The following is a 20,818-nucleotide window of genomic DNA, read 5'->3' on the forward strand; positions in this document are numbered from 1 at the left end:
TGATTTGGTTGCATGCATGTAAGCGCACTATGTACATGCCTGGTGCCCATGAACCCAGAAGAGAGCATCAGATCTCCTGGAACTGGAGTTAAAGACATTGTGAGTTGCTGTGTGGGTGCTGAGAACCAGGGACCTCCAGAACAGCTAGTGCTCTTAATCTGAGTCATCTCTCCAGCCCCTAAATAAAATTGTTATTTTGAGTCTAAGTCCAAGTTTACTTTTATCTTATTTCTGTGTAAGTGTTGGTGTTAGGATGTGGACATAAATGTAAATACTCCTGAAGGCCAGAGGAGGGTGAGGAATCCCCTGGAGCTAGAGTTTCAGGTGGTTGCCAGTTGTCTGATAAGGATGCTGGGAACTGAACTCTGGTCCCCTCAAGAATATTAAGTGTTCTGTGCTGGTTGGTGGCGGCACATGCCTTTAATCCCAGCACTTGGGAGGCAGAGGCAGGCAGATCTCTGTGAGTTCAAGGCCAGCCTGGTCTACCAGAGCTAGTTCCAGGATAGGCTCCAAAAAGCTACAGAGAAACGCTGTTTCAAACCCCTCACACACAAAAAATAGGTGCACTCACTAGCAGAGAACACTGCCTTTCCCTTGGATCTTTTTATAACTGGGCCACTCCGAGGGGGATCTTCTGCAGTTCACGCAGGGTTCTCAACCTCCCTAGTGCTGCAGCCTTCATGTTGTAGTAACCCCAACCATAAAATTATTTTCAGTGCTACTTTACAATTGTGATTTTGCTGCTGTTACAAATCATAATGTAAACATCTGATATTCAGGATGGCTGATATTTGACCTGTATGACAGTATCCTTCAACTCCCAAAGGGGTCTCGAAATGAAGGGAATGAAGCTCTTTGTGGACAAATAAGCTCCTAGATAACGATGCAAGGAACTTATCATGTATAATACACTGCAATTGGGGTAAAAATAACTAATAGACATCTTAATATCTCCTGAGCCAGGTGTGATGGTACATACATGCAATCCCATCACATACAAGGACTGCTGCCTGAGGCCAGCTTGGGATCCATAGCAAGACTCTCTCACCCAGAAGTTATTTCTTCTAGTTGGAAGAGTGCTTGCCTAGCACACACAAGGCACTGACTCTATCCCGAGCACCATATAAACTGGGTAAAGTAGATGTGGCAAACACCAGCAGTCTCCATCCTCCAAAATGTCAGTTCAAGGCCTATTACTATCTCAAAATCTAAAGTCAAATCCAAGAAACTGATCTCACCTAATGCCTTCAGAACAGGAATCTGGGAGGCAGATTTAGAGCTCTCTGTAGACCAGGCTGGACTTGAACTCAGAGATTCACAGCCTCTGCCTTCCAAGCACTGAGATGGAAAGGTGTACAATTAAGGCACTTAATGCAGAGCCTGCTACTCACAGCCTTTTTTGAGACAGGCTTGTACTGCTGATCCCCTTGCCTACCTCCCAAGTGTGTGGATAAAAGGTGTGCTCTCTGGTACACCATTTAAGCATATACTTCAGTGGCAAAATCCATCAGTTATGTACCCGTTCCTTGTTAAGTTGTGAGACCAATTACTAACCTCAGTAATTGAGGTCAACCTGGGTTATACATTAAGACTGTCTCATAAAGAAACCAAGAGTGTGCAGGCAGAGGTAGGTAGATTTGAGTTCCAGTACAGTTTACATAGTTCCAAACCAGGGCAACATTGATCTTTCCTCAAGACAAAAATAATAGCTTGCATGTTGATGCATGCCTATGATCCTGGTCCATGTGAGGTGGAGGCAGGAGTTAAATGACGCCTCAGATAACTGAAATCATCTGAAATAAAACCGAAAGCATTAGCAGTGATCACAGACCATCTGCTAGGATTCCAATTGTCTGGGGAAAGACTGAGGAACTGAGGGGGCAGCACAGGTATTTGCTAAGGATTTTAGTTTGCATAACAAAGACTAGGACAAACTTAGGACCTCTAGCTGCTGTGTGGAGAAATCTCAAGGATGGCAAGGATAAAGGCAAGCTTCTGTAATGCCGACAGGCCTTTAGCAGACAATCTTTCCAGTGCTGAGCCACAGTGCCAGGCCCAAGCAGTTTCCTTAGTATACATTTTCTCTCAAATGATGCTTCCATTTCTACGGTAAGCATCTTGTGCAGGTTTTCATTTGCTTTTACATAAATGATAACATAAGGTACACTTCTTTAATAGACATTTATTACTTTAGTTGAACAACCTCTATACAATTTGTTTTGCCGAATATAAAAGAATTCTAGGTCAAGATTTTTATCTAGTATTTTCTGGAAATCAGTAAAATCCTTTAGAAATCTGAAGAGAAAAAGTTTAAGAAAAGCTTCAATTAGATTGTTAAGCCCACCAGCCCAGATCCCTGACAAGGGCTGTACTGTCTATTCATTCCACACTCATCCTGGGACCTAGTCCAAGGCATGGCACAAACAAAACTTGGTAGTTGTGTGTGGCCTTGGTGAAATGTCAACCTCTGAGAAATATACCTGGGACAAGTACCACCAACCACTACCAAAGGAAAGACTAATGAAATCATATGGCCAACTGCTTTCCTTACCCCCAAGATGAATTGACTGGTCCAGGATTGACCTTTAAGTACCCAACCATCCTTGTTATGTGGCTAGAAGCTTCCTAATGGCTGGATACTTACTATCTTAACCACAACTTTTTGGAGTTCACTTGGCTGGCATTAATTGAAGCCCACGTGGCACCCATCACTGGACTACAAACGCTAAGGGAAATAATCTGCCGAGGGCAACCTCACCATACCATTCCAAAATAGGCCTCACCCCACCCAAAATTCAATCACCACCACCTTTGAAACAGCAAGGTGTCAACACCGATTACTGGACATCAAGCTCATCCTCCTGAGATCCAACAGAATACGGAAGCCTTTTCCAATTTTACCTGGTTCTTCTGAAAATGGGGCACTGGATTCAATCTCAAATTGTGGGTTGTAGCTGAACTCCCTCGTCTAAGCATGTTCACAAAACAAGCTGGAAGCTTCTCTTCCTACATTTCTAAGCAAAATCCCAACTCTAAAGCAAGCAGCCACTTCAGTGACTAGAAGATTTTATCATCCCAAGAAAGCTGCATTTCTATCACATGCACCAAACACTTCTACAGGGCAAGTCCTTCATACATAGGATACCACATGGTGTAAACCATACACCGAACCCCCTAAGCAGGTAATGCAGACAGAAAGGTCACCAGAAACAAGATATACCATCACTGTAATCTTCAAACATCATTGCACTTTAACCGCTATAATCCACAAAACACTCATGACAATCTGCGACAGTCTTAACAGACAAATAACACCTTTAAGCAGACAGGACGGTCCTAAATTGTTTATTGGGTATGAATTGTACAAACATTACGTATATTAGCGGTAACGGTGGAGCTGCAGAGTGTTGCGCCTTCTCCAGGCTGCACGGCGAGAGCCACCAATAGTGTGGTGGAACTTGTGGCCCTTTCCAAGGCCACGGCTCTTGCGGCCTGCAGACGTCAGCCCACGCATCTCTCTGTGCTTGTGGACCGGTTTGGTGATCCATTGGGTGTCAGGGTTTCTTCTGATAGCTTTATGGAATGGATCGATGAGGATAACCTCAAAAAATTTGTATGTGGAATCTTCGCCAACCCAGTAAGAATTCAGGACTCTCAGAGCCCCACAGTGGCGTCCAGCTCTCTCCTAAAACAGAGGGAAAAGCCCAGTCAGTCTTCTGTATTGCCCACAGCAACAACTCAGACAAAAATCCTTCCTCCCAACTCTGCATCACCAGAGACCAAAGCAGGCCAAGTCCCCCCACACTAAAGCCCAGTGTAAAAGACAGGTATCCAGACAGAAACATCATCCTTCTTATTCTCCCGCCCAACAAAACCATACAAACACCGGGCATAAAGTGAGTTCTGTCACAGTCCCCTCCATCAACAAGGGTCAGGGCCATGGCCTTATACAATTGTCAATGAATAAAAAGCTTCCAGCTTTTGGAAAGGGGTCCCTGACCCCAGAACACAACTTAGCAGTCCAGAAGAAAAACATTATATTAGCAACATAACTAAATGTAATATGATAACTGCTCAAAACTTTACCGCCTTCCAAAGCTTAGGCTCTGCCAGGACCTAGCTCACTAAAACAAAAATCTTCTTAGTATAAACCTAAAACCTAAGCACCAAGCAGTAGTAAGAGTTTTGATAATAGCTGCTCTTTGCCAAGGTTAAGTACAAGACACCTCCAAGCCCACCTTGCGCCCAGTCAAATTCCACCGTGGTCCCCATTTCTTCCAGCCCACAACCCCTAACGGGTTGCCAGGACAACCAGTACCCCGATCCGTTTACCTCAGCAACAGACTGAAGGCTTCGGGCAAACTTTAGCTGGTTCACACCATGATGGACAGGCTTGCCGTAGGTCGCACCCTTGGGCACCGGGCGTTTGCGGCCACCACGGCGGACGCGAATCCTGTATATGACGTAACCTGGACAGGGACAAACCCACCGCCGACAGGTGAGACTCAGCACCGAGCTAGAGTGACCGCGGGAGGATGGGGGAACCAGGGATCGCCCACTCGGGACATCTCGGGCCACCACGCACCTTGCTTGGCCTTGTAGCCCAGCCTCCGCGCTTTGTCGGGCCGGGTGGGGCGGGGAGCCCGGTGCAGCGCGGACAGCTGGCGGTACTGCCAGCAGCGGACCCTCAGCAGGAAGCGCATCACGTCCGACTGCTTCTTCCGCCACAGCTCCTGGATGTACTTGTACGCGCCCATCTTGGCTCACCTTCGGGGGGGAGAAGAAGCACATCGCAGGGCGATGGCGGTCAGGAAGGCGGCGACCAGAACCGCTCCGTCCACGGGGAACGGGAACGGCTCGGCGCTAGCGGCTGGTCCGAGGAGCCGGACTTGGGGACGCGATAGTCACCGCCGGCGAGTTTCGCTCCAGCCAGGCCTTCTCTAGGCCCGGGCCCAGCTCGGATCCTGCCGCCATCGCGTCTCCCGCAAGCCTCCCGGACGGCTGCGACTCCGCGCCCGCTCCACCCCGCATCCTGACTGAACGCTCGCGGGAGGACGAAGCTCAGAGGCGGCAGTGCAGCCGGGCCCGGATGGCTGAAGACCGGCGCGATTCGCCACGGATAGAAACGCAAATCCCGCCCGACCTGCCTACCTGATGGCCGCCGTCAGAGGAAAGGAAGAAGCCTTTCTCCCACAATCCCTTTTGTGGCTCCTCCCTCCGCCTCGGCGGTTCTCCTTCCGGTGGGGCGGGAGTGGCCGCGCAGGGCCTCATGGGGCATGTAGTTCCAACATCCAAGCCGGTGGTTTTCCACGCGTGTCCACCCCCCCACCCCCCGCGCACTCTCAGCGTCGCCTCTGAACTGCAAAGGCTGCGGGAGGCGTTGAGCCCTGAGGCGTCACTGCTGCGGTTCCTGAGGAGGCAAGTCGGGGACCGCAGTGACTGGCGTGCCTCTGTCTCACTGCCCCGTGGTGCCAGGTTGGTGTCTCCGCCGGCTCCGCTTCGTGAACCCGGAGCAGCTGACAGCAGGACAGCCACCGGGTGGGCGTAGGCGCAAGTGGCTGCACGCGTAGGCCCCGTGCGTGTCCGTGAATCCCGCCGGGGATCTGCGGGACCAGGCCGCCTCCTCCTGCCCTTCCTGGGGTGTATGGGAGTCGGAGGTGCTAAGGTCAGAACGATGGTTTTAGTATAGCAAATTCTTCATTTGCCAAGCCTCCTTAAGTGCAACTGTTTCAGGAAGAAATGCCCAGGATGCTGGCATTCTGCATTGCGTTCCTTATTAAGAGATAATGGTTTGCTGGCGTTTTTGCAGCTCCAGAATTTTCTTTTTTCATATAGTCGTGTGGTTTTAACAAAGTCTGCTCTTGTTTGTGGCCAAGGTTGGTAGGGGTAGGGCAGAGGGAATGGGAGGAGAGGAGGGAGCGGAAACTCTAGTGGGATGTAAAATAGATTAGTTAAATTTTAAAATATGATTTCTCTTTTAGAAAATTCTTGTTTTCTTTAAGATTTATTTTTAGTTTATGTGTGTTTGCTTGCATGTATGTATGTGCACCCCAGAACTGAACCACACATGTAGGTGCTGGGACCTGAATGAGAAAGTGCTCTAACTACCGAGCCTCCCCAGCCCTCAGGATCAGATTTTATTTTCCTATGTAACGTTAACTGTCCTGGAAACTTGATGGATCGTCTAGACTAGCCTCAAACCTGCACAGACCCTCTATGCTTTCCCCTCAAGTCAGGAGGCTGTGCTCTCCCTGCCTGGCCTCTACAGCAATACGTTTAATGGCTCACATAAAGCACTCATCATTTTATAGATTGTAATCAGAAATAAAGCTAGGTGAAAGTCATGGTGTTGGGGTTGGAGAGATGACTAAGTAGTTAAGAGCATTGACTGTTCTTCCGGAGGACCCGGGTTCAATTCCCAGCACCCACGCAGCTCACAACTCTCTGTAACTTCAGCTCCAGGAGTTCTGATACCCTCACACAGACATACATGCAGACAAAATACCAATGAACATTAAATACAAATAAATTTTAAAAAATTCAGGGTGTCAGAAAGAACAGCAGCCCAAGGCCGCCTGCCTCTCTTGGCTGTTGGCGTCTCTCACCTTGCACTCAATCATTCCCTCTCCTTAAAACTTCTCATAAATACCCCTGTGGAGATCTCCACCTCCATCTTGATTTCTGTGTCTCAAGGCTAATTCAATCCACATGCAAAATTCCTTCTAAAGTAAGGTCTCAAAGGTTTCCAGGATTAGAAGGGGGGGGGCATTTTTGGGAGTCCATTTCTATAAATTGGGGGTGGAGAGCTAGAGAGGTGGTTCACTGGTTTAGGGGACCCTGGTACCCACATTGCAATTTAGCTTCAGTCCCAGGGGATCTGATACCCTCTTCCTGGCTTCCAAGGGTACCAGGCATGAGTATGGCACACACTGCTGGCAAAAAACCCTTATACATTAAGCCACTGTGTAGGTGCTGGGAATCAAACTCAGGTCCTCTGCAAGAACAGTTGGTTGCTCTTAACCATGGAGCTATTGCTATGACCCCTTAAAAGGTGTTTTGTTTTTGGTTTTTTTTTTGGTCACGCAGAGTGGTTCACACCTTTAATCCTAGGATTTGGGATGTAGAGGTAGGAGAATCTCTGAGTCTACATAGTAAGTTCTAGGACAGCCATAGCTACACAGTGAGACCATTTCAAAAATTTTCTTAAATTACACTTATTAATTTGTGCATGCATGGCCGGTTGTGGTGGCGCACGCCGGTAGGATTTGCTGAAGGAGGCAGAGGCAGGAGGATCACGAGTTCGAGGCCAGCCTGGGCTACACATTTAAAAAAAAAAATTTGTGCATGCATGTAAAGGTAGAAGTTGAGAGGACAACCTGTGGGACTGGGTAGCAGGTATTTTTCCCCATTGGTGAGCTGGGTTTTGAGACAGGGTTTTTCTATATACCTCTTGCTATATAGCAAGTCCTGGAACTTGCTATATAGACCAGGCTCTGTCAAACTCACATGCCACAATTAAGGACTGCACCACCATGCCTGCTGGCTTACAATTCGACCTTTTTCTCTTTATTATTTTCATTGGTTTTACATACATTGGTCTTTTGCCTCTATGTATGTTTGTGTGTGTGTGGCGGGCGGGTATTAGATCTCCTGGAACTGGAGTTAGACAGTTTAGAGCTGCCATGTGAGTGCTGAGAATTGAATGAACCTCTGAGGCATCTCTCCGGCCCTACCATATGACTTTTTATTTTCTTTTATTTTTACTAATTTATTTACTTATTTTGTTTTGTTGAGACAAGTGTCTCTGTAGCTTTGGAGCCTGTTCTGGAATTCAGGCTGGCCTTGAACTCAGAGATTCACCTGCCCCTGCCTCCCAAGTACAGAGATTAAAGGCGTGCACCACCACCACCCGGACCATTTGACTTACTTTTTTTAAATATATATTTATTATGTATACAATATTCTGTCTGTGTATATGCCTAAAGGTCAGAAGAGGGCACCAGACCTCATTACAGATGGTTGTGAGTCACCATGTGGTTGCTGGGAATTGAACTCAGGACCTTTGGAAGAGCAGGCAATCCTCTTAACCACTGAGCCATCTCTCCAGCCCCCATTTGACTTTTTTTTTTTTTTAAATATTTATTTATTTATTATACAATATTCTGTCTGTGTGCATGTCTGCAGGCCAGAAGAGGGCACCAGACCTCTTTACAGATGGTTGTGAGCCACATGTGGTTGCTGGGAATTGAACTCAGGACCTTTGGAAGAGCAGGCAATGCTCTTAACCACTGAGCCATCTCTCCAGCCCCCCCATTTGACTTTTTAAAAGTGACTTTTCTGCTGTTCTACTGAACCATTTACCTTAGCTGCCACTATCCTGTCTTTTGGAAAAACAAAAGCCTTAAGGAAAATGGTACCTTATTCATGGTAATCCTCCAGTCTCAGCACTTTTTGCGTCTATTCCAGAGGGTTGGGATTGTAGGCATGAGCAGCCATGCATAGATATCAAAAGCCAAGTTGGTCTCTAACTATGTAGCTGGCACTGGTCCTCCTCTGCCTTTCGAGTGCTGGGATTGCACACATCTCCATTCAGGTGTCTTTAGAGTCTATCCAGACGATTCTGTGGCAATCTATAAGACACTCTTTTTTTTTTTTTTTTTTTTTTTTTGGTTTTTTTCGAGACGGGGTTTCTCTGTGGCTTTGGAGCCTGTCCTGGAACTAGCTCTGTAGACCAGGCTGGTCTCGAACTCACAGAGATCCGCCTGCCTCAGCCTCCCGAGTGCTGGGATTAAAGGCGTGCGCCATATAAGACACTCTTAACAGAGAGCCTGGGGAATGGCATGTGGAAAGATTATCTTATTCTCTATCACCCTTCTACTGTTTGGAGTTTCCCCAGTATTACTGGTTCAACTTAAAACTTTAAGGAAGAGAAAGGGATTTATTTCAGCGTGTCCAGGATAAGGTGCCCTCTCTTTTTTCCACAGTGCTGTCGCAAGAGAAGATGGGAAAGGGCTGCAAGGTTGTCGTTTGTGGGTTGTTGTCTGTTGGGAAAACTGCCATTCTGGAGCAACTCCTTTATGGGAATCATACTATTGGTAAGATCATCCTTCTTCATTTCTCTCTAGATCTGGAACTGGTGCAGGACACGTGTTGGTCACGCTAAGTGGTGTAAAGGAGACCGAGTAGGGACAAGGAAATTGGGTTTTGTTGAAGTCCAGCAGTGCTTCTGCAGGTTATCTAGCAGGTCAGAAACAAGTGGCAGGCAGACATGGATAATATGAAAACGGGCGCTGTGCACCTGCATCAGCAGGGTCTAGGAACCCTAGGGTATCTGCGGTAGCAACACCGATGCCATTCTTCAGTCACAGTGGTCTAGTGCTGTATAGGCTTAAAAATGAAAAAATGGTGTTTGCTACAGTGTGACCCAACTTAGTAACCTGGGACTATCTCATTTATTCCTTCGATGAGCAGTTTCCTGTTTTATCATACTGTATATGACAATGCTTTATAGATCTGCAGAGGTGAAGATAATGTTTCTGGCTTAAGTGAGGTCATGATTTTGGTAGAGAAGTTAAATGAACTTAGGTTTATGTAAAAGAGTAAATACAGATCTTTAAAGCATTTCTTTCTTGGTACATAGCTTAGAGCACATTTTATCTTTTATTATTTTGATGACTTTTTTTGTTTTTTTCTTGAGACAGGTTTTTCTGTAGCCTTGCCTGTCCTGGAACTTGCTATTAGACCAGGCTGGCCTTGAACTCAAGAGATCCGCCTGCCTCTGCCTCCTTGAGTGCTGGGATTAAAGGTGTGTGCCACCACTGCCTGGTTTTTTATTGTCATTTTTATATAGAAGATAAAAATTTACATTTTTTGTAGACCTAATGCTAGGCTAATTCTAATAAGGCCAAAAGAAAGTTTTTGTTTGAGACAAGGTGTCATGGAGCTCAAGCTGGCCTCAGATCCCTACAAGTTGAGGCTGATGTTGACTGGGCCTCCTGTCTACACCACCAGTGCTGGATGCATAAGTGTGTCACTGTAGACCAGGCTAACTTTGAAATCACAGAGATCCCCATGCCTCTGTCTCCCAAGTGTTAGGATTAAAAGTGTACACCACTGGCCGGGTAGTGGTGGCGCATGCCTTTAATCCCAGCACTCTGGAGGCAGAGGCAGGCGGATCTCTGTGAGTTCAAGGCCAGCCTGGTCTACAAGAGCTAGTTCCAGGACAGGAACCAAAAAGCTACAGAGAAACCCTGTCTCGAAAAATCAAAAAAAAAAAAAAAAGGTATGTGTGTGTTTTGGTGGGTCGACGGGGCATGTGTGCCTCTGAAAAGATTAAAGGATGACCCTGTGGAGTCAGTTCTAGCTTTAGTAGGTCCTGGGAATTGAACTCAGGTCACTATGCTTGAGAGCCATCTTGACGGTCCAAAAAATACACTTTTGGATGAATAACTACTTTTCATTTTGAAGAAATCAGTAAAGTGTGATTATTGCATATGGAGACCTAGAAAGTCAGCTCAGTGGGAAAGGGAACTGGTGAATAACTGACCCTGGTGCCTTCTAATGCAGGCATGGAGGACTGCGAGACGATGGAAGACGTGTACATGGCCTCGGTGGAGACGGACCGCGGGGTGAAGGAACAGCTCCACTTATACGACACGCGAGGCCTGCAGGAAGGCGTGGAACTGCCAAAGCATTACTTCTCTTTCGCTGACGGCTTTGTTCTAGTGTACAGTGTGAATAACCTGGAGTCCTTTCAAAGGGTGGAGCTTCTGAAGAAGGAAATCGATAAATTCAAAGACAAGAAAGAGGTGAGTGGCTATTTCAGATCTGTTAGAATTGTAGGGTAGGGTGCACACACTTAGAAACCAGTTGTATTAGCAGTATCTGCAGACACAGGGTGTGGGGACTGGCTGAGCCCATAGCGCAAGCATCACTTTCTGCCTTTTTCTGGGTTACACTGTCCAAGGTGCTTTTCTCACTTCCCAGCTCAGGCCCTACATAGTTTAGCCATGTGTGCCATCATTGCTTCTTAGTCATGTGTGCGATCATTGCTTCTTCAGGCTTTTAGGATGTCTGTGGCAAAATAGGGCTCTTGTCATTTAACACCTCCCCCTGCCCCAAAGCTAATAACCAGTCATCAGCTCCCACCTATTTGCCACTTTCCTTCTGCCTGGAATTCTCTAACCACTGCATACATAGCAAATAAATAAATCTCAAAAAGAGGAAAAAGAAATAATAAACCTAAACCTTTAAAAATTATATACAGACTGTCTGTATGGACTCAGGAAAAAGTGAGGTGATGCCTTCTCTTATTTCTCTCATACCTAAGGACACCAGCACCAGTTTAGTACTGGGATTAATCTGGCCTCATGCTTACTAGTTAAATTCTCTACGTCCCCAGTCTTTTAGTTTTTATACTTTGTTTTTGGCAGGGTCTAACTAAGTTGCCCTTTGAATTTTCAGTCCTCCTGCCTCAACTCCAGAGCAGCTGAGATTACTGGCTCTGTCATTTAAGTAAAGCAGTTTGCCAAGTGGAGGAGCAATCCTTGTTTGTCCCTTTCGCAGTGTCCCAGTGTGGTCTTCCCACCATTTTCCCTCAGGTGGCAATTGTCGTGCTGGGAAACAAAATCGACCTCTCCGAGCAGAGACAAGTAGACGCTGAAGTGGCACAGCGGTGGGCAAAAAGCGAGAAGGTGAAGCTGTGGGAGGTGACGGTGACAGACCGGAGGACGCTGATCGAACCCTTCACTTTACTAGCCAGCAAGCTCTCCCAGCCCCAGAGCAAATCCAGCTTCCCTTTGCCCGGCAGGAAGAACAAAGGGAATTCCAATTCTGAAAACTGAGTCAGATCTTGAAATGTCTGTAGCATGGCACAGTTATGATGTAGCATGGCCCTTTACAAAACCACCTCCGGGCCTAAGTGGTAATTCAATGCACTTTACACTATAATTAACTTATTGTGCTTATTTATTACTGTTAGACATATTTTATCTTTGTTATTTATGTTGTACTTAGTAAAATAAAATATGGAATGTATGCAATGTTCCATGGGAACCTTCCAGCCTGTCAGGAACTGTCATACTCATTGTAATTTCATGCAGATTCCTCACTGTGAACATAATTTCAAAAAGGCTTATTCCTGTATGTCTAGGATGTGTGTGTGCAGCATCTTTCTTCTTCCCTCTATGCCTAAGTTCCAGAGGCTGAACTCAAGCTGCTGGACTTGCATGGCAAGCACCCTTTCAGTAGCAAAGGTTGAATAGGACTGGAAAGATTGGTCAGTAGTTAAGACTGATGCTCTTGCAGAAGACCCAGGTTCAATTGCTAGTACCTACACGGTGGCTCACAACCACCAGTAACTGATTCCATGGGATCCAGTGTCCTCTTTTAGCTTCTTCAGGTACCGCATGCACAGAGAGGAAATGAACACAGCCGGGTCAGGGTTGTTCTTAATATTGTTTATTAGCACAGTAACAAATGCAGACGTAAGAAGTCTAAAACACATAACCAGTCCACTGAGCAGTTCCTATTTCACGCCTACAGTTAACAGCTTAAGGTATTTCACTACAGGGTTCCACAAATCCTGATTCAACCTTTAAAGTAACTTGCATATGAAATAAAATACATTACCTACTCGTTTCCTACATGGTGTCTCATAGCCAGGTGTCCATTTTACATATACGAGGTAACAATCTCTACAAACTGTTAAATACCATTGTTTTCCTCTAAGAAGGAAAAACAAATTCCAACTTTTTAAAAGAAGAAAATAGGACTTTGCATCAATGGCCAAGTGTGTAACCTATACAAATGTAAGCTCATTTAGAAATTACAGTAGACTACACTCAATGAAACCCAAGTGTCTACACGCGCATTCTTTCCTGTTGTACTAAAAGTAAGCTAATCTCGCAAAACTGACAGCTCTAAAAGTCACTATTACCAATTTGTCTACTGTAGCAAGATACCTTAAGTTACAACAAAATCTTAGGAAGTAAGACTGAATAATATCTGTTATAGAAATACCCTACTCTTTACCAATTCCCACCCTCCCCCACCCTTTCAAAATCATAAGCAGCTCTCTTCTGTGACAGACAGATAATGTAAGAACTGAAAACCCAGTTTATGTAGCGTATCTCTTGGTCCACTGTCTGGCCATTCTGTCGTGTTCTGCTCTGTTGGTCATGTACTGAGTGGCAATACTTCCCACCAAAGGGTCAGCTGAAAGAAAAAGGTGTAGACACTTTAGATAGAAACATACAGCAAACAGTTATGACCATGCCCTATGCCTGAAACACTCACCAGGGGGTTTTCTTCTAATTGTTAAAAAACAAATTTAAAAAGATTTGTTTTATGTGTATGGCTACTCTGTCTGCATGCTGTAGATGTGGGCTGCTATGCAGGGGCTGGGAATTGAACCTGGGCTCTCTGCAAGAATAACTGCTCTTAACAGATGGGCCATTTTTCCAGCCCCATCTTCTAATCTTAATATAAAGTAAAACAAGGGAGGATGAGAGGAGTCTTGGTAAAAAATGGAGTGGCCTGGCTGTATTTTCTTATTCTTTTCTCTCCCAACAAGTAACACTCCTGTTCTTCATGTGTATGACCAAACTTAGAAGTCTGGACATCCAGAGCTCCGGGACCAGCTCTGCTCACTGATTAGAGCACTGTGGATGCTGTGAAGTCTTTGTGCCCAGTGCAATTGACACTGTCTACTGTACTCTGTATATATTGTACTCTGTATCCTGGAGAAGGCCAAAGCCCAGACCTCCAAATAGAAGTGCTTCTCTGAAAATGGAATGCCTAATAAATTTGTATGTGAAAGCAGAAAAATAATTTCTTTTTATTTTAAAATGATTAGTCCCAGTAAGATTACAATTCTGCAATCACCACATACTTGGCAGAAAAATACCACTTTCAAAAGTGGGAACTGTCTGTGGAGCAAGTGCTCACTGAACCACTACCCAAACAGGGAGGCAACAGAGTCACCCACCCACCCACCCAGCCTCAGTGCTAACTTAGAATAGTTGCTTTTTCAACTAGTGGGTTAAATTCTCAATTAAAATGTCCTTTGAAAATTTGGGTCTTAATTTATGTGGAAGACAAGTACCTTTTCATTTAGTAAAAAGCAAAGCACTGAAGATGATCAGCCTTACCAGGATTGCAGTCTGTAAGGAGTGAGCAGATAGAGAGGAGAACTTTCGAGATGGTTAGTGCTGGGCTCCAGTTGTCTTTCAATATGTCCAAGCAAATAACTCCTTGACTATTAATATTACAGTGATAAATTCTTGTACGAAATGTAACCTAAAAATAAGGTTATTGTCAAAGAGCATTCAGGTAGGAGACTTTGTACTGTATTTCAGCTGACTAATCCCTAAGATGTATAAGACTTGGCTGTAAGGCTACAGAGCTTGCTCACACCATCTCCTTTCATTTTAAGGCAATGCCAATTGCCAAAGGCAAAGGGAGTCCAACACTTACTCTATTCTTTTTCTTTCTTGCTTTTTTTCAAGACATGGTTTCTCTGTGTAACAGCCCTGGCTGTTCTGGAACTCACTCTGTAGACCAGGCTGGCCTCGAACTCACAGAGATCTGCCTGCCTCTGCTGGGATTAAAGGTGTGTGTCAACACCGTCAAGCAGGGTTTTTCTTTTCTCGATCAGGCTAAGCTCATACTATGTATCCCAGACGAACTGCAAATGTTTGATCCTCCTGCCTGCTGCCATTTCCAGAGTGTTGGGATGACATGTTTAGTTTAATTTTAATGCTTTAAATATGAGTATTTCTAAGTTTGAATTGTTAGTTGTTTACTGACCTCTTGTGTTAGCTGGTAGTAATACACTGTTTTTGAGTAAGCTACACATCTCATAAGACTGACTATGAACAGCACAGGTTTTCAGCACGTACCACTAGACATACCTATTGCCAACTGAGGAGCCAAAATCAGCAGTCACCACATTCACTAAAACTAGCAAACACTGCACACCCAAGAAGCTCAGATCTGGGCCGTACCTAAATCATAGACTTTACTAAAATGGAGTGCCCATGGGTAAGGAGGACACCAACACAAACAGGGAAGAAATCTAGCTTTTGTGACTACATTTTAAAAGTTTTAATGTATCTTTTACAGAAACAGTCAAATCTGGGAATATGTAGATTTCTTACCTTTGGAGGCTTGAAGGGATACTCTGGTGTAAAAGTTATATCGAGGAAGAACACACCACCTTCATACACAGATCCCGGGGGCCCGAGAATGGTTGATCTCCACTCATAGATGTTGTCGCCTTTGGGACCAGCACTGAAAAATAACACCACCAGCAGATAAAGGACAGCGACACCGTCTCAGAAAAGAGCCTCCCCCCATCCTTTTGGTTTAATGTCTGGATACTCTTCATAAAGACTGTGGTATAAACTCATCATCCATCAGAAAGTAAACCATGACAGAATAACATCTGGTCCATGCTAAGCTTACTAGTTATAACCAGACATACTTTCAACTCTCAAACGTCTTTACATGTAAGGTAACAGCAATTAAAGATGTGTCTTGGAAGCTAAGTTGGTGATCTCAAGAAACCCAGAGCAAGTCTCACTCACTCAGTATGTGTGTCTCCTCCTAGCACTTCTCATCCCTCCCCCTCCCCTAAGCCCCTCCTTCCCAGGGGCTGGGCTTCCGCTTCCCTTCCCCCAGCTCCACCACATTATAACTCAGCTGTTCTGACTATGGGCTCTAGGTTCACGAACTCTATTGGCTTTTCTGGTTTCTCTCTTGGTTCGCTTGCCCTTGTCTCTCTTCTTTCTCATCTCCCTCACTCCTGGGCATGGCCCTGTTTGGTCTGCTGGCCAGCTTCAGTCTGGACTCTCCCAGATGCTTCTGCCTGTTCTCCCCCTTCTTCCTACAATAAAGCCTTCTCTTCAACCACGCCTAGGACAGATCATATCCTCATCTGTCATCCAGTGACAAGTTTTCTCAGAGCTGCACCATCTCTTGTAACTATCGCTAGTGCCAAGAGTCTCATTTTCTGACTCACAGACTGACTCTTCCTTGTGTTCTTTCTCCATAATCTTCGCCCTACTAAAGTACTTGGCAGAGTTTAGCCAGGCTAACCTATTAGTGAACTCCAGATTGAGATAAAGACATACACGGTTGACTTCTAGTCTCCACATGCACATTTATGAACATGTACACACACACACACACACACACACACACTACTGGTTTAGCCAACAGATTTAAAAGCTCCTCCACTTTTGGTCCCCCAAGACAGAGTGGTCCAGGCTGGCTTAGAAGTCATGATCCTCTTGACTCAGCTCCCACAAATGCTGGGTCATCTGTAATCCCATCTTGTTGACTAGACTTTTTACTTTATAAACTAATGTGAATGAGAAAGGAGAATGTCAAGTGTGTAATCAGTTTTCACTTTAGTGAAACTTGAATAAGCCATTAACCAAACCCTATTCTTGTTAAATATGTTTGGTTATACCCTCATTTGGCTAGAGTATCTTTCTTAAACATTGCATTGGCTTCCAGAGTGCTTTGTATCCAAGCACCTTAACAAAAGTAGTAAAGCTTCCCCTCTAATTATAAGATCTATGAAGAGTGTAATACAACCTACATCAGTAAGGAAATGACTATGGCAAGGACAAGAGTTGGGAAACAGTACATTCTGCATGCAGCCAGATGGCACCGGAGCAGACAAAACTATTCCTCTCGATCCCCAGACAGATTTCTCTGTGTAGCTTCTCTGGCTATCCTCAAATTCAGGGATCCTTCTGCCTCTGCCTCCTGACTGCTACAATTAAAGGCGTGTGCCACCACCTGGCTCAAAACTGTTCTTCTTAATACACCAGATTTGCTCAAAATTTCAATGAATGCTTACACACAGGGCAGAGTGTCAAATGTCCATGTTTGGGGGCTGGACAAGACAAATGTCCTCAAAATACTTCTCTGTTAACTAATTCAAAGCCAGTCCCCTCCCCCTCAGGGGACAGAGATAAAGTAGAAAGGAAAGGGAACAGAAGACCACTTGTAGAATACTCCTTAAAACTAAACACACATTTTCTTCCTCCTGTTTGACTCAAAGTTAGGATGAGAGAAGGAAGAAAATAACATGACGAGAACAAGCTGGGGGTGAAAACATTTAACACTAGTGACGCTGGGACTGTAAAATATGGGCCTGACCAAACTGGGGTCACCATGTGCAGCAGGAGCCCAGTCACAGCCCTGAACACTTACTCTGTAACCCTGAGCAAGTCACTAAGCCAGTTCAAGCTCTCCTCAGACTCAGCAGCATTCAGGAATGAAAGGAACTGAGGGCAACCCAAGACTGGCTCCCGGGCTTCATTGAAGGTGGTGGTCACCATTAGTGATAACTGGCTCAGACAGTACAACCTTTAAAACCTTTTAGTGGTGGATATGCCCAAGGACTCAAAGCCAGTGTGGTGGATTATAATCCTCCTTAGGCTAAGGCAGGAGGCTAGCATGGGCTGGAGACTTGCTTTAGGTTAGATACCAATAGAAAGTCACTCATCTATGCATACACAGAACTGATATCATTTTCACAAGGTGGGGTGCAGGGAAAGACTTTTTTTTTTTAACTCTTTTTTATTGCTTTACAAATAATACCATTCAAACTTTCTACCTCCTTCCCTGTTGAGGGAGCTGCACGGCTGCGTTCCTGCCATCCAGCTCCTGGCTGCCTGGCTAGCTTATGCCCCAAAATAACGACACACAAACTGTATTCATATAAACACTGCTTGGCCCATTTCTATTAACGTGTGTAGCACCACAAGGTGCGCTTACCAAGAAAATTCTAGCCTATGTCCATCCTGGGTCGGAGCTTCATCGTGTCTGCCCCAGAGAGGAGAGCTAAGATGTATGAGCTCACTTCCTCTTCCTCCCAGCATTCCGTTCTGTTTACTCCACCTACCTAATTTTCTGGCCTATCAGGGCCAAGGCAGTTTCTTTATTTAACCAATGACCTTCCTCCATCACTTCCCTCCTCCCCCATTTGCCCTCCTCTTTCCCCCTCCAGTCCTAAGAAAGGGCAGGGTACCCTGCTCTGTGGGAAAGACTTTTAAAAAAAACTATGTATTTCTACTTATGTATATGTGTCTGAGTGTGTGTGTGTGTGTACACGCGCACACACATGTACACACACACAAGCCTTTAGGTCAGCAGAGGGCATGGGATCCCCTGGAGCTAGAGGTTCTCTGTAGGAGCATCAAGTGCTCTGGCCTGCCGAGCCACCTTTCCAGCTGCACCAGTTGTCTCCTAGAAACATGCTATGACCCCTGGGGTAAAGGTGTTAATTTTACTTCATCTCCCGAGTACAGAAAGGGTTCTAAGTCATAAAAAGCTAACATGTTTGTGTCTCCTACTTAAACTCCAGTGGAATGGTACCTAGGGGGTTGGACTCTTGGCCAGTTAGGTCAAGAATGTGGAAGTCGTTCTATATGAGCTAAAACAGACCTCACCAGCAGAACACTAGTTTTCTATCTGCCACACGAGGGCAGTGCCACAAGACAGCTGTCTGGAAACTAAGAAATAATCTCTTACCATACTAAACCACCAGCACTTAGGTCTTGGGTTTCTTATGTGCCAAACTAACAGGAAAGCTAAGCCCTTTAAAGTTTAATCAACACTATTCCAAATCGTCTTCTAGGAATATTCGCTGTCACAGTGACAACATGGCTCAGCAGGGAAAGATGCTTGCTGCTAAGCCTGACAACCTGAGTTCACTCCATAGAACTAACTTTCCACATACGTGTAGACCAGGCTGTCTGTGAACCTAGAGATCCAGCCTCCTCTGCCTCCAGAGTGCTGGGATTAAAGGCATGTGCCACCACAGTCAACTTTTAACCTTTTTTAAAAAGTAAAAATACTAGGCTGGAGCCAGGCGATGGTGGCACACGATGGAGGCAGAGGCAGGCGGATCTCTGTGAGTTCAAGGCTGGTCTGCTCTATAGCATGAGTTCCAGGACAGGCAGACCTGTTACACAGAGAAACCCTGTCTCAAAAAACCAAAATCAAAACAAACAAAAAAACTAACCACCAGGAGTCATACTTTTAAAAATATCTGGCTTGATAATGCTAAGAAGTCAACCTAGAAAGAAATAAGAAGGCCAGTACCCTAGAATTGACATTGCCTCTTAAAAACAGAGCTTAGCAACACGCAGACTCTAAATGCAACTGATGGTCTCAAACTTGACTGAACATCAGAATAAAACATGGAGCTAAAGGTTCCTTAGCTTCCTTGGCCGGCTGTACTGTACCGAGTGTGTAAAAGATGCTCCAGTTACCCATATGGAGACACCACTGCTTCTCCTATAGGAGGTTCACAAGTGGACTTAAGTACAGGTCACTGGAAGTTGAGCCTGGACCCTACAGTCTACCACCTGGGACACAACTAGAAACGGAATCAAGACTGTTCCTTTGTAAGCTTGAGAAAGGTGTAGAGAAAGAGTTACAAATCCAGGAATCAATACAAACAGTTTTGTGCAAAGAAAAAGCTGTGTTGCACCATTGTGTTATATTTCAAAAAATGAAGACTAAAGGCCGGCCATATATCCTAAGCTGCACAAGGAAAAGGTCTGTTCACACCCTCCCTCCAGTCCTCTTTCCTGAAACAGTATCACTGTGTTGTCTGGGCTGATAGTACTCTGATGGTGACTCTCCTGCCAAGGCCTCCAAACGCGGCTGGCATGATAGATATGTGCCATTGCACCCAGCTGCCTGTCCATTTTCGGCAAAAATGGCTGAGCAGGTTTACACTAAGGCAGCATCTCCACTGAGTCAACAATGACCCCAAGCTGCATGTGACCCCATGGCACATGCTCACCTCATTAATGGTACATTGCTGACTATAGTTATTTATTTAAATATTTATTGGTTTTCAAGACAGAGTTTTTCTGTGTAACAGCTTTCGCTGTCCTGGAACTCACTCTGTAGACCAGTCTGGCCTTGAACTCACAGAGATCTGCCTGCATCTGCAGGGATTAAAGGCATGCGCCACTACCACTCGACTGCTGAATTCTTAAAACTACCATTGGCAGTAACTTCTGCTCAACACATGTGGCTTAAAGAGAATTTAAGTCATTTATGATACAAGCCTAAAAGCAAGCAAGCAAACTGTTGGACAAGGACAAAAAAGCCCTGCCCATGGGAGCAGTCCTAGTAGGACCTGATGCAATGCACTCTCTGGATTGACCCAAACTTGTGCAGTATAAAATTTCCACAAGAAACAACTTTTGTTTTATGGTGACTTCTGAGAGTCCTCCCTCCTGCACGATCCAGCTCTTCCAAGCACAGTCAACCCAGTTACCTAGTTTTCAAAGGAGAAACCCTGAAGCAGGGGGTTACAACCCACTGTAACTGCACTTCTATCTGTCAGCTTTAAACTTTTATTAGGAGACAGCACAAAAGCCCTATATCTGGTATAAACCTTCAGGTTTCATTTTTGAGGCAGTTCCGTTAGTTTACAATCTTTCCTCCTCCATCTCTGAGGGCTAAGATTATAGGTGTAAATCAGTGAATCCAGCTATTTCAAGTACAATTCTAAAGACTTAGTTATCTGCTTAAAAAACAGAGGTCATGGGGTTGGGAAAAGAGGACAACGAGGCTGAGCTAGAAGCAGGGTGACAGACATCAGCAGGAAGTGGGAGGAAATGGCAGCGTGGTCCACTGAGCGAGCGTGTTTCAAACAGATCCCAAGTGATTTCCGGCATCCACGACTGGATGGCTACTCCATAAAATAAAGAACCAACATCCCCAGGGTGCAAGAGGCTGTAAAGACTGCCACCTGGCTGGTTCCTCCATGGGTCTCCTT

The 20,818-nt window shown here is 45.3% G+C and overlaps 3 protein-coding genes across 8 annotated transcripts in view; 1 reads left to right on the top strand and 2 right to left on the bottom strand.

The window, feature by feature from the left end:
• Positions 1-2,162: 2,162 nt before the first annotated feature.
• Rpl15 (ribosomal protein L15) lies at positions 2,163-5,280 on the bottom strand. The gene is made up of 4 exons (XM_075988650.1): positions 5,152-5,280; positions 4,586-4,767; positions 4,333-4,469; positions 2,163-3,685 (listed from the first exon to the last, which is right to left on the bottom strand). The coding sequence occupies exons 2-4, from the start codon at positions 4,755-4,757 to the stop codon at positions 3,380-3,382; spliced, it is 615 nt and encodes a 204-aa protein (XP_075844765.1). The 5' UTR covers positions 4,758-4,767; positions 5,152-5,280; the 3' UTR covers positions 2,163-3,379.
• Positions 5,273-13,062, top strand: Nkiras1 (NFKB inhibitor interacting Ras like 1). Of its 4 annotated transcripts, none has more exons than XM_075988652.1 (4): positions 5,273-5,665; positions 8,985-9,095; positions 10,567-10,808; positions 11,601-13,062. In XM_075988652.1, the coding sequence occupies exons 2-4, from the start codon at positions 9,002-9,004 to the stop codon at positions 11,841-11,843; spliced, it is 579 nt and encodes a 192-aa protein (XP_075844767.1). In that variant the 5' UTR covers positions 5,273-5,665; positions 8,985-9,001; the 3' UTR covers positions 11,844-13,062. The 4 variants fall into 4 exon arrangements, with proteins under 4 accessions (XP_075844767.1, XP_075844768.1, XP_075844766.1 ...); XM_075988653.1 differs by having other exon boundaries at positions 5,273-5,475; positions 11,464-13,062; XM_075988651.1 differs by having other exon boundaries at positions 5,273-5,475.
• Ube2e1 (ubiquitin conjugating enzyme E2 E1) overlaps positions 12,438-20,818 on the bottom strand; it is a 54,067-nt gene continuing 45,686 nt past the window's right edge. The window contains exons 4-6 of one of the 3 annotated variants that reach the window (XM_075988649.1): positions 15,159-15,291; positions 14,151-14,298; positions 12,438-13,215 (exon numbers count right to left, since the gene is read on the bottom strand). In XM_075988649.1, coding sequence (XP_075844764.1) covers positions 13,118-13,215; positions 14,151-14,298; positions 15,159-15,291 — 379 coding nt within the window. In that variant the 3' untranslated portion in view covers positions 12,438-13,117. The remainder of the gene's footprint in view (positions 13,216-14,150; positions 14,299-15,158; positions 15,292-20,818) is intronic. The other 2 variants (XM_075988648.1, XM_075988647.1) reach the window with 2 other exon arrangements.

The sequence above is a fragment of the Microtus pennsylvanicus genome, chromosome 10 (assembly GCF_037038515.1).
Source record: "Microtus pennsylvanicus isolate mMicPen1 chromosome 10, mMicPen1.hap1, whole genome shotgun sequence".
NCBI classification, from domain to species: Eukaryota; Metazoa; Chordata; class Mammalia; order Rodentia; family Cricetidae; genus Microtus; species Microtus pennsylvanicus.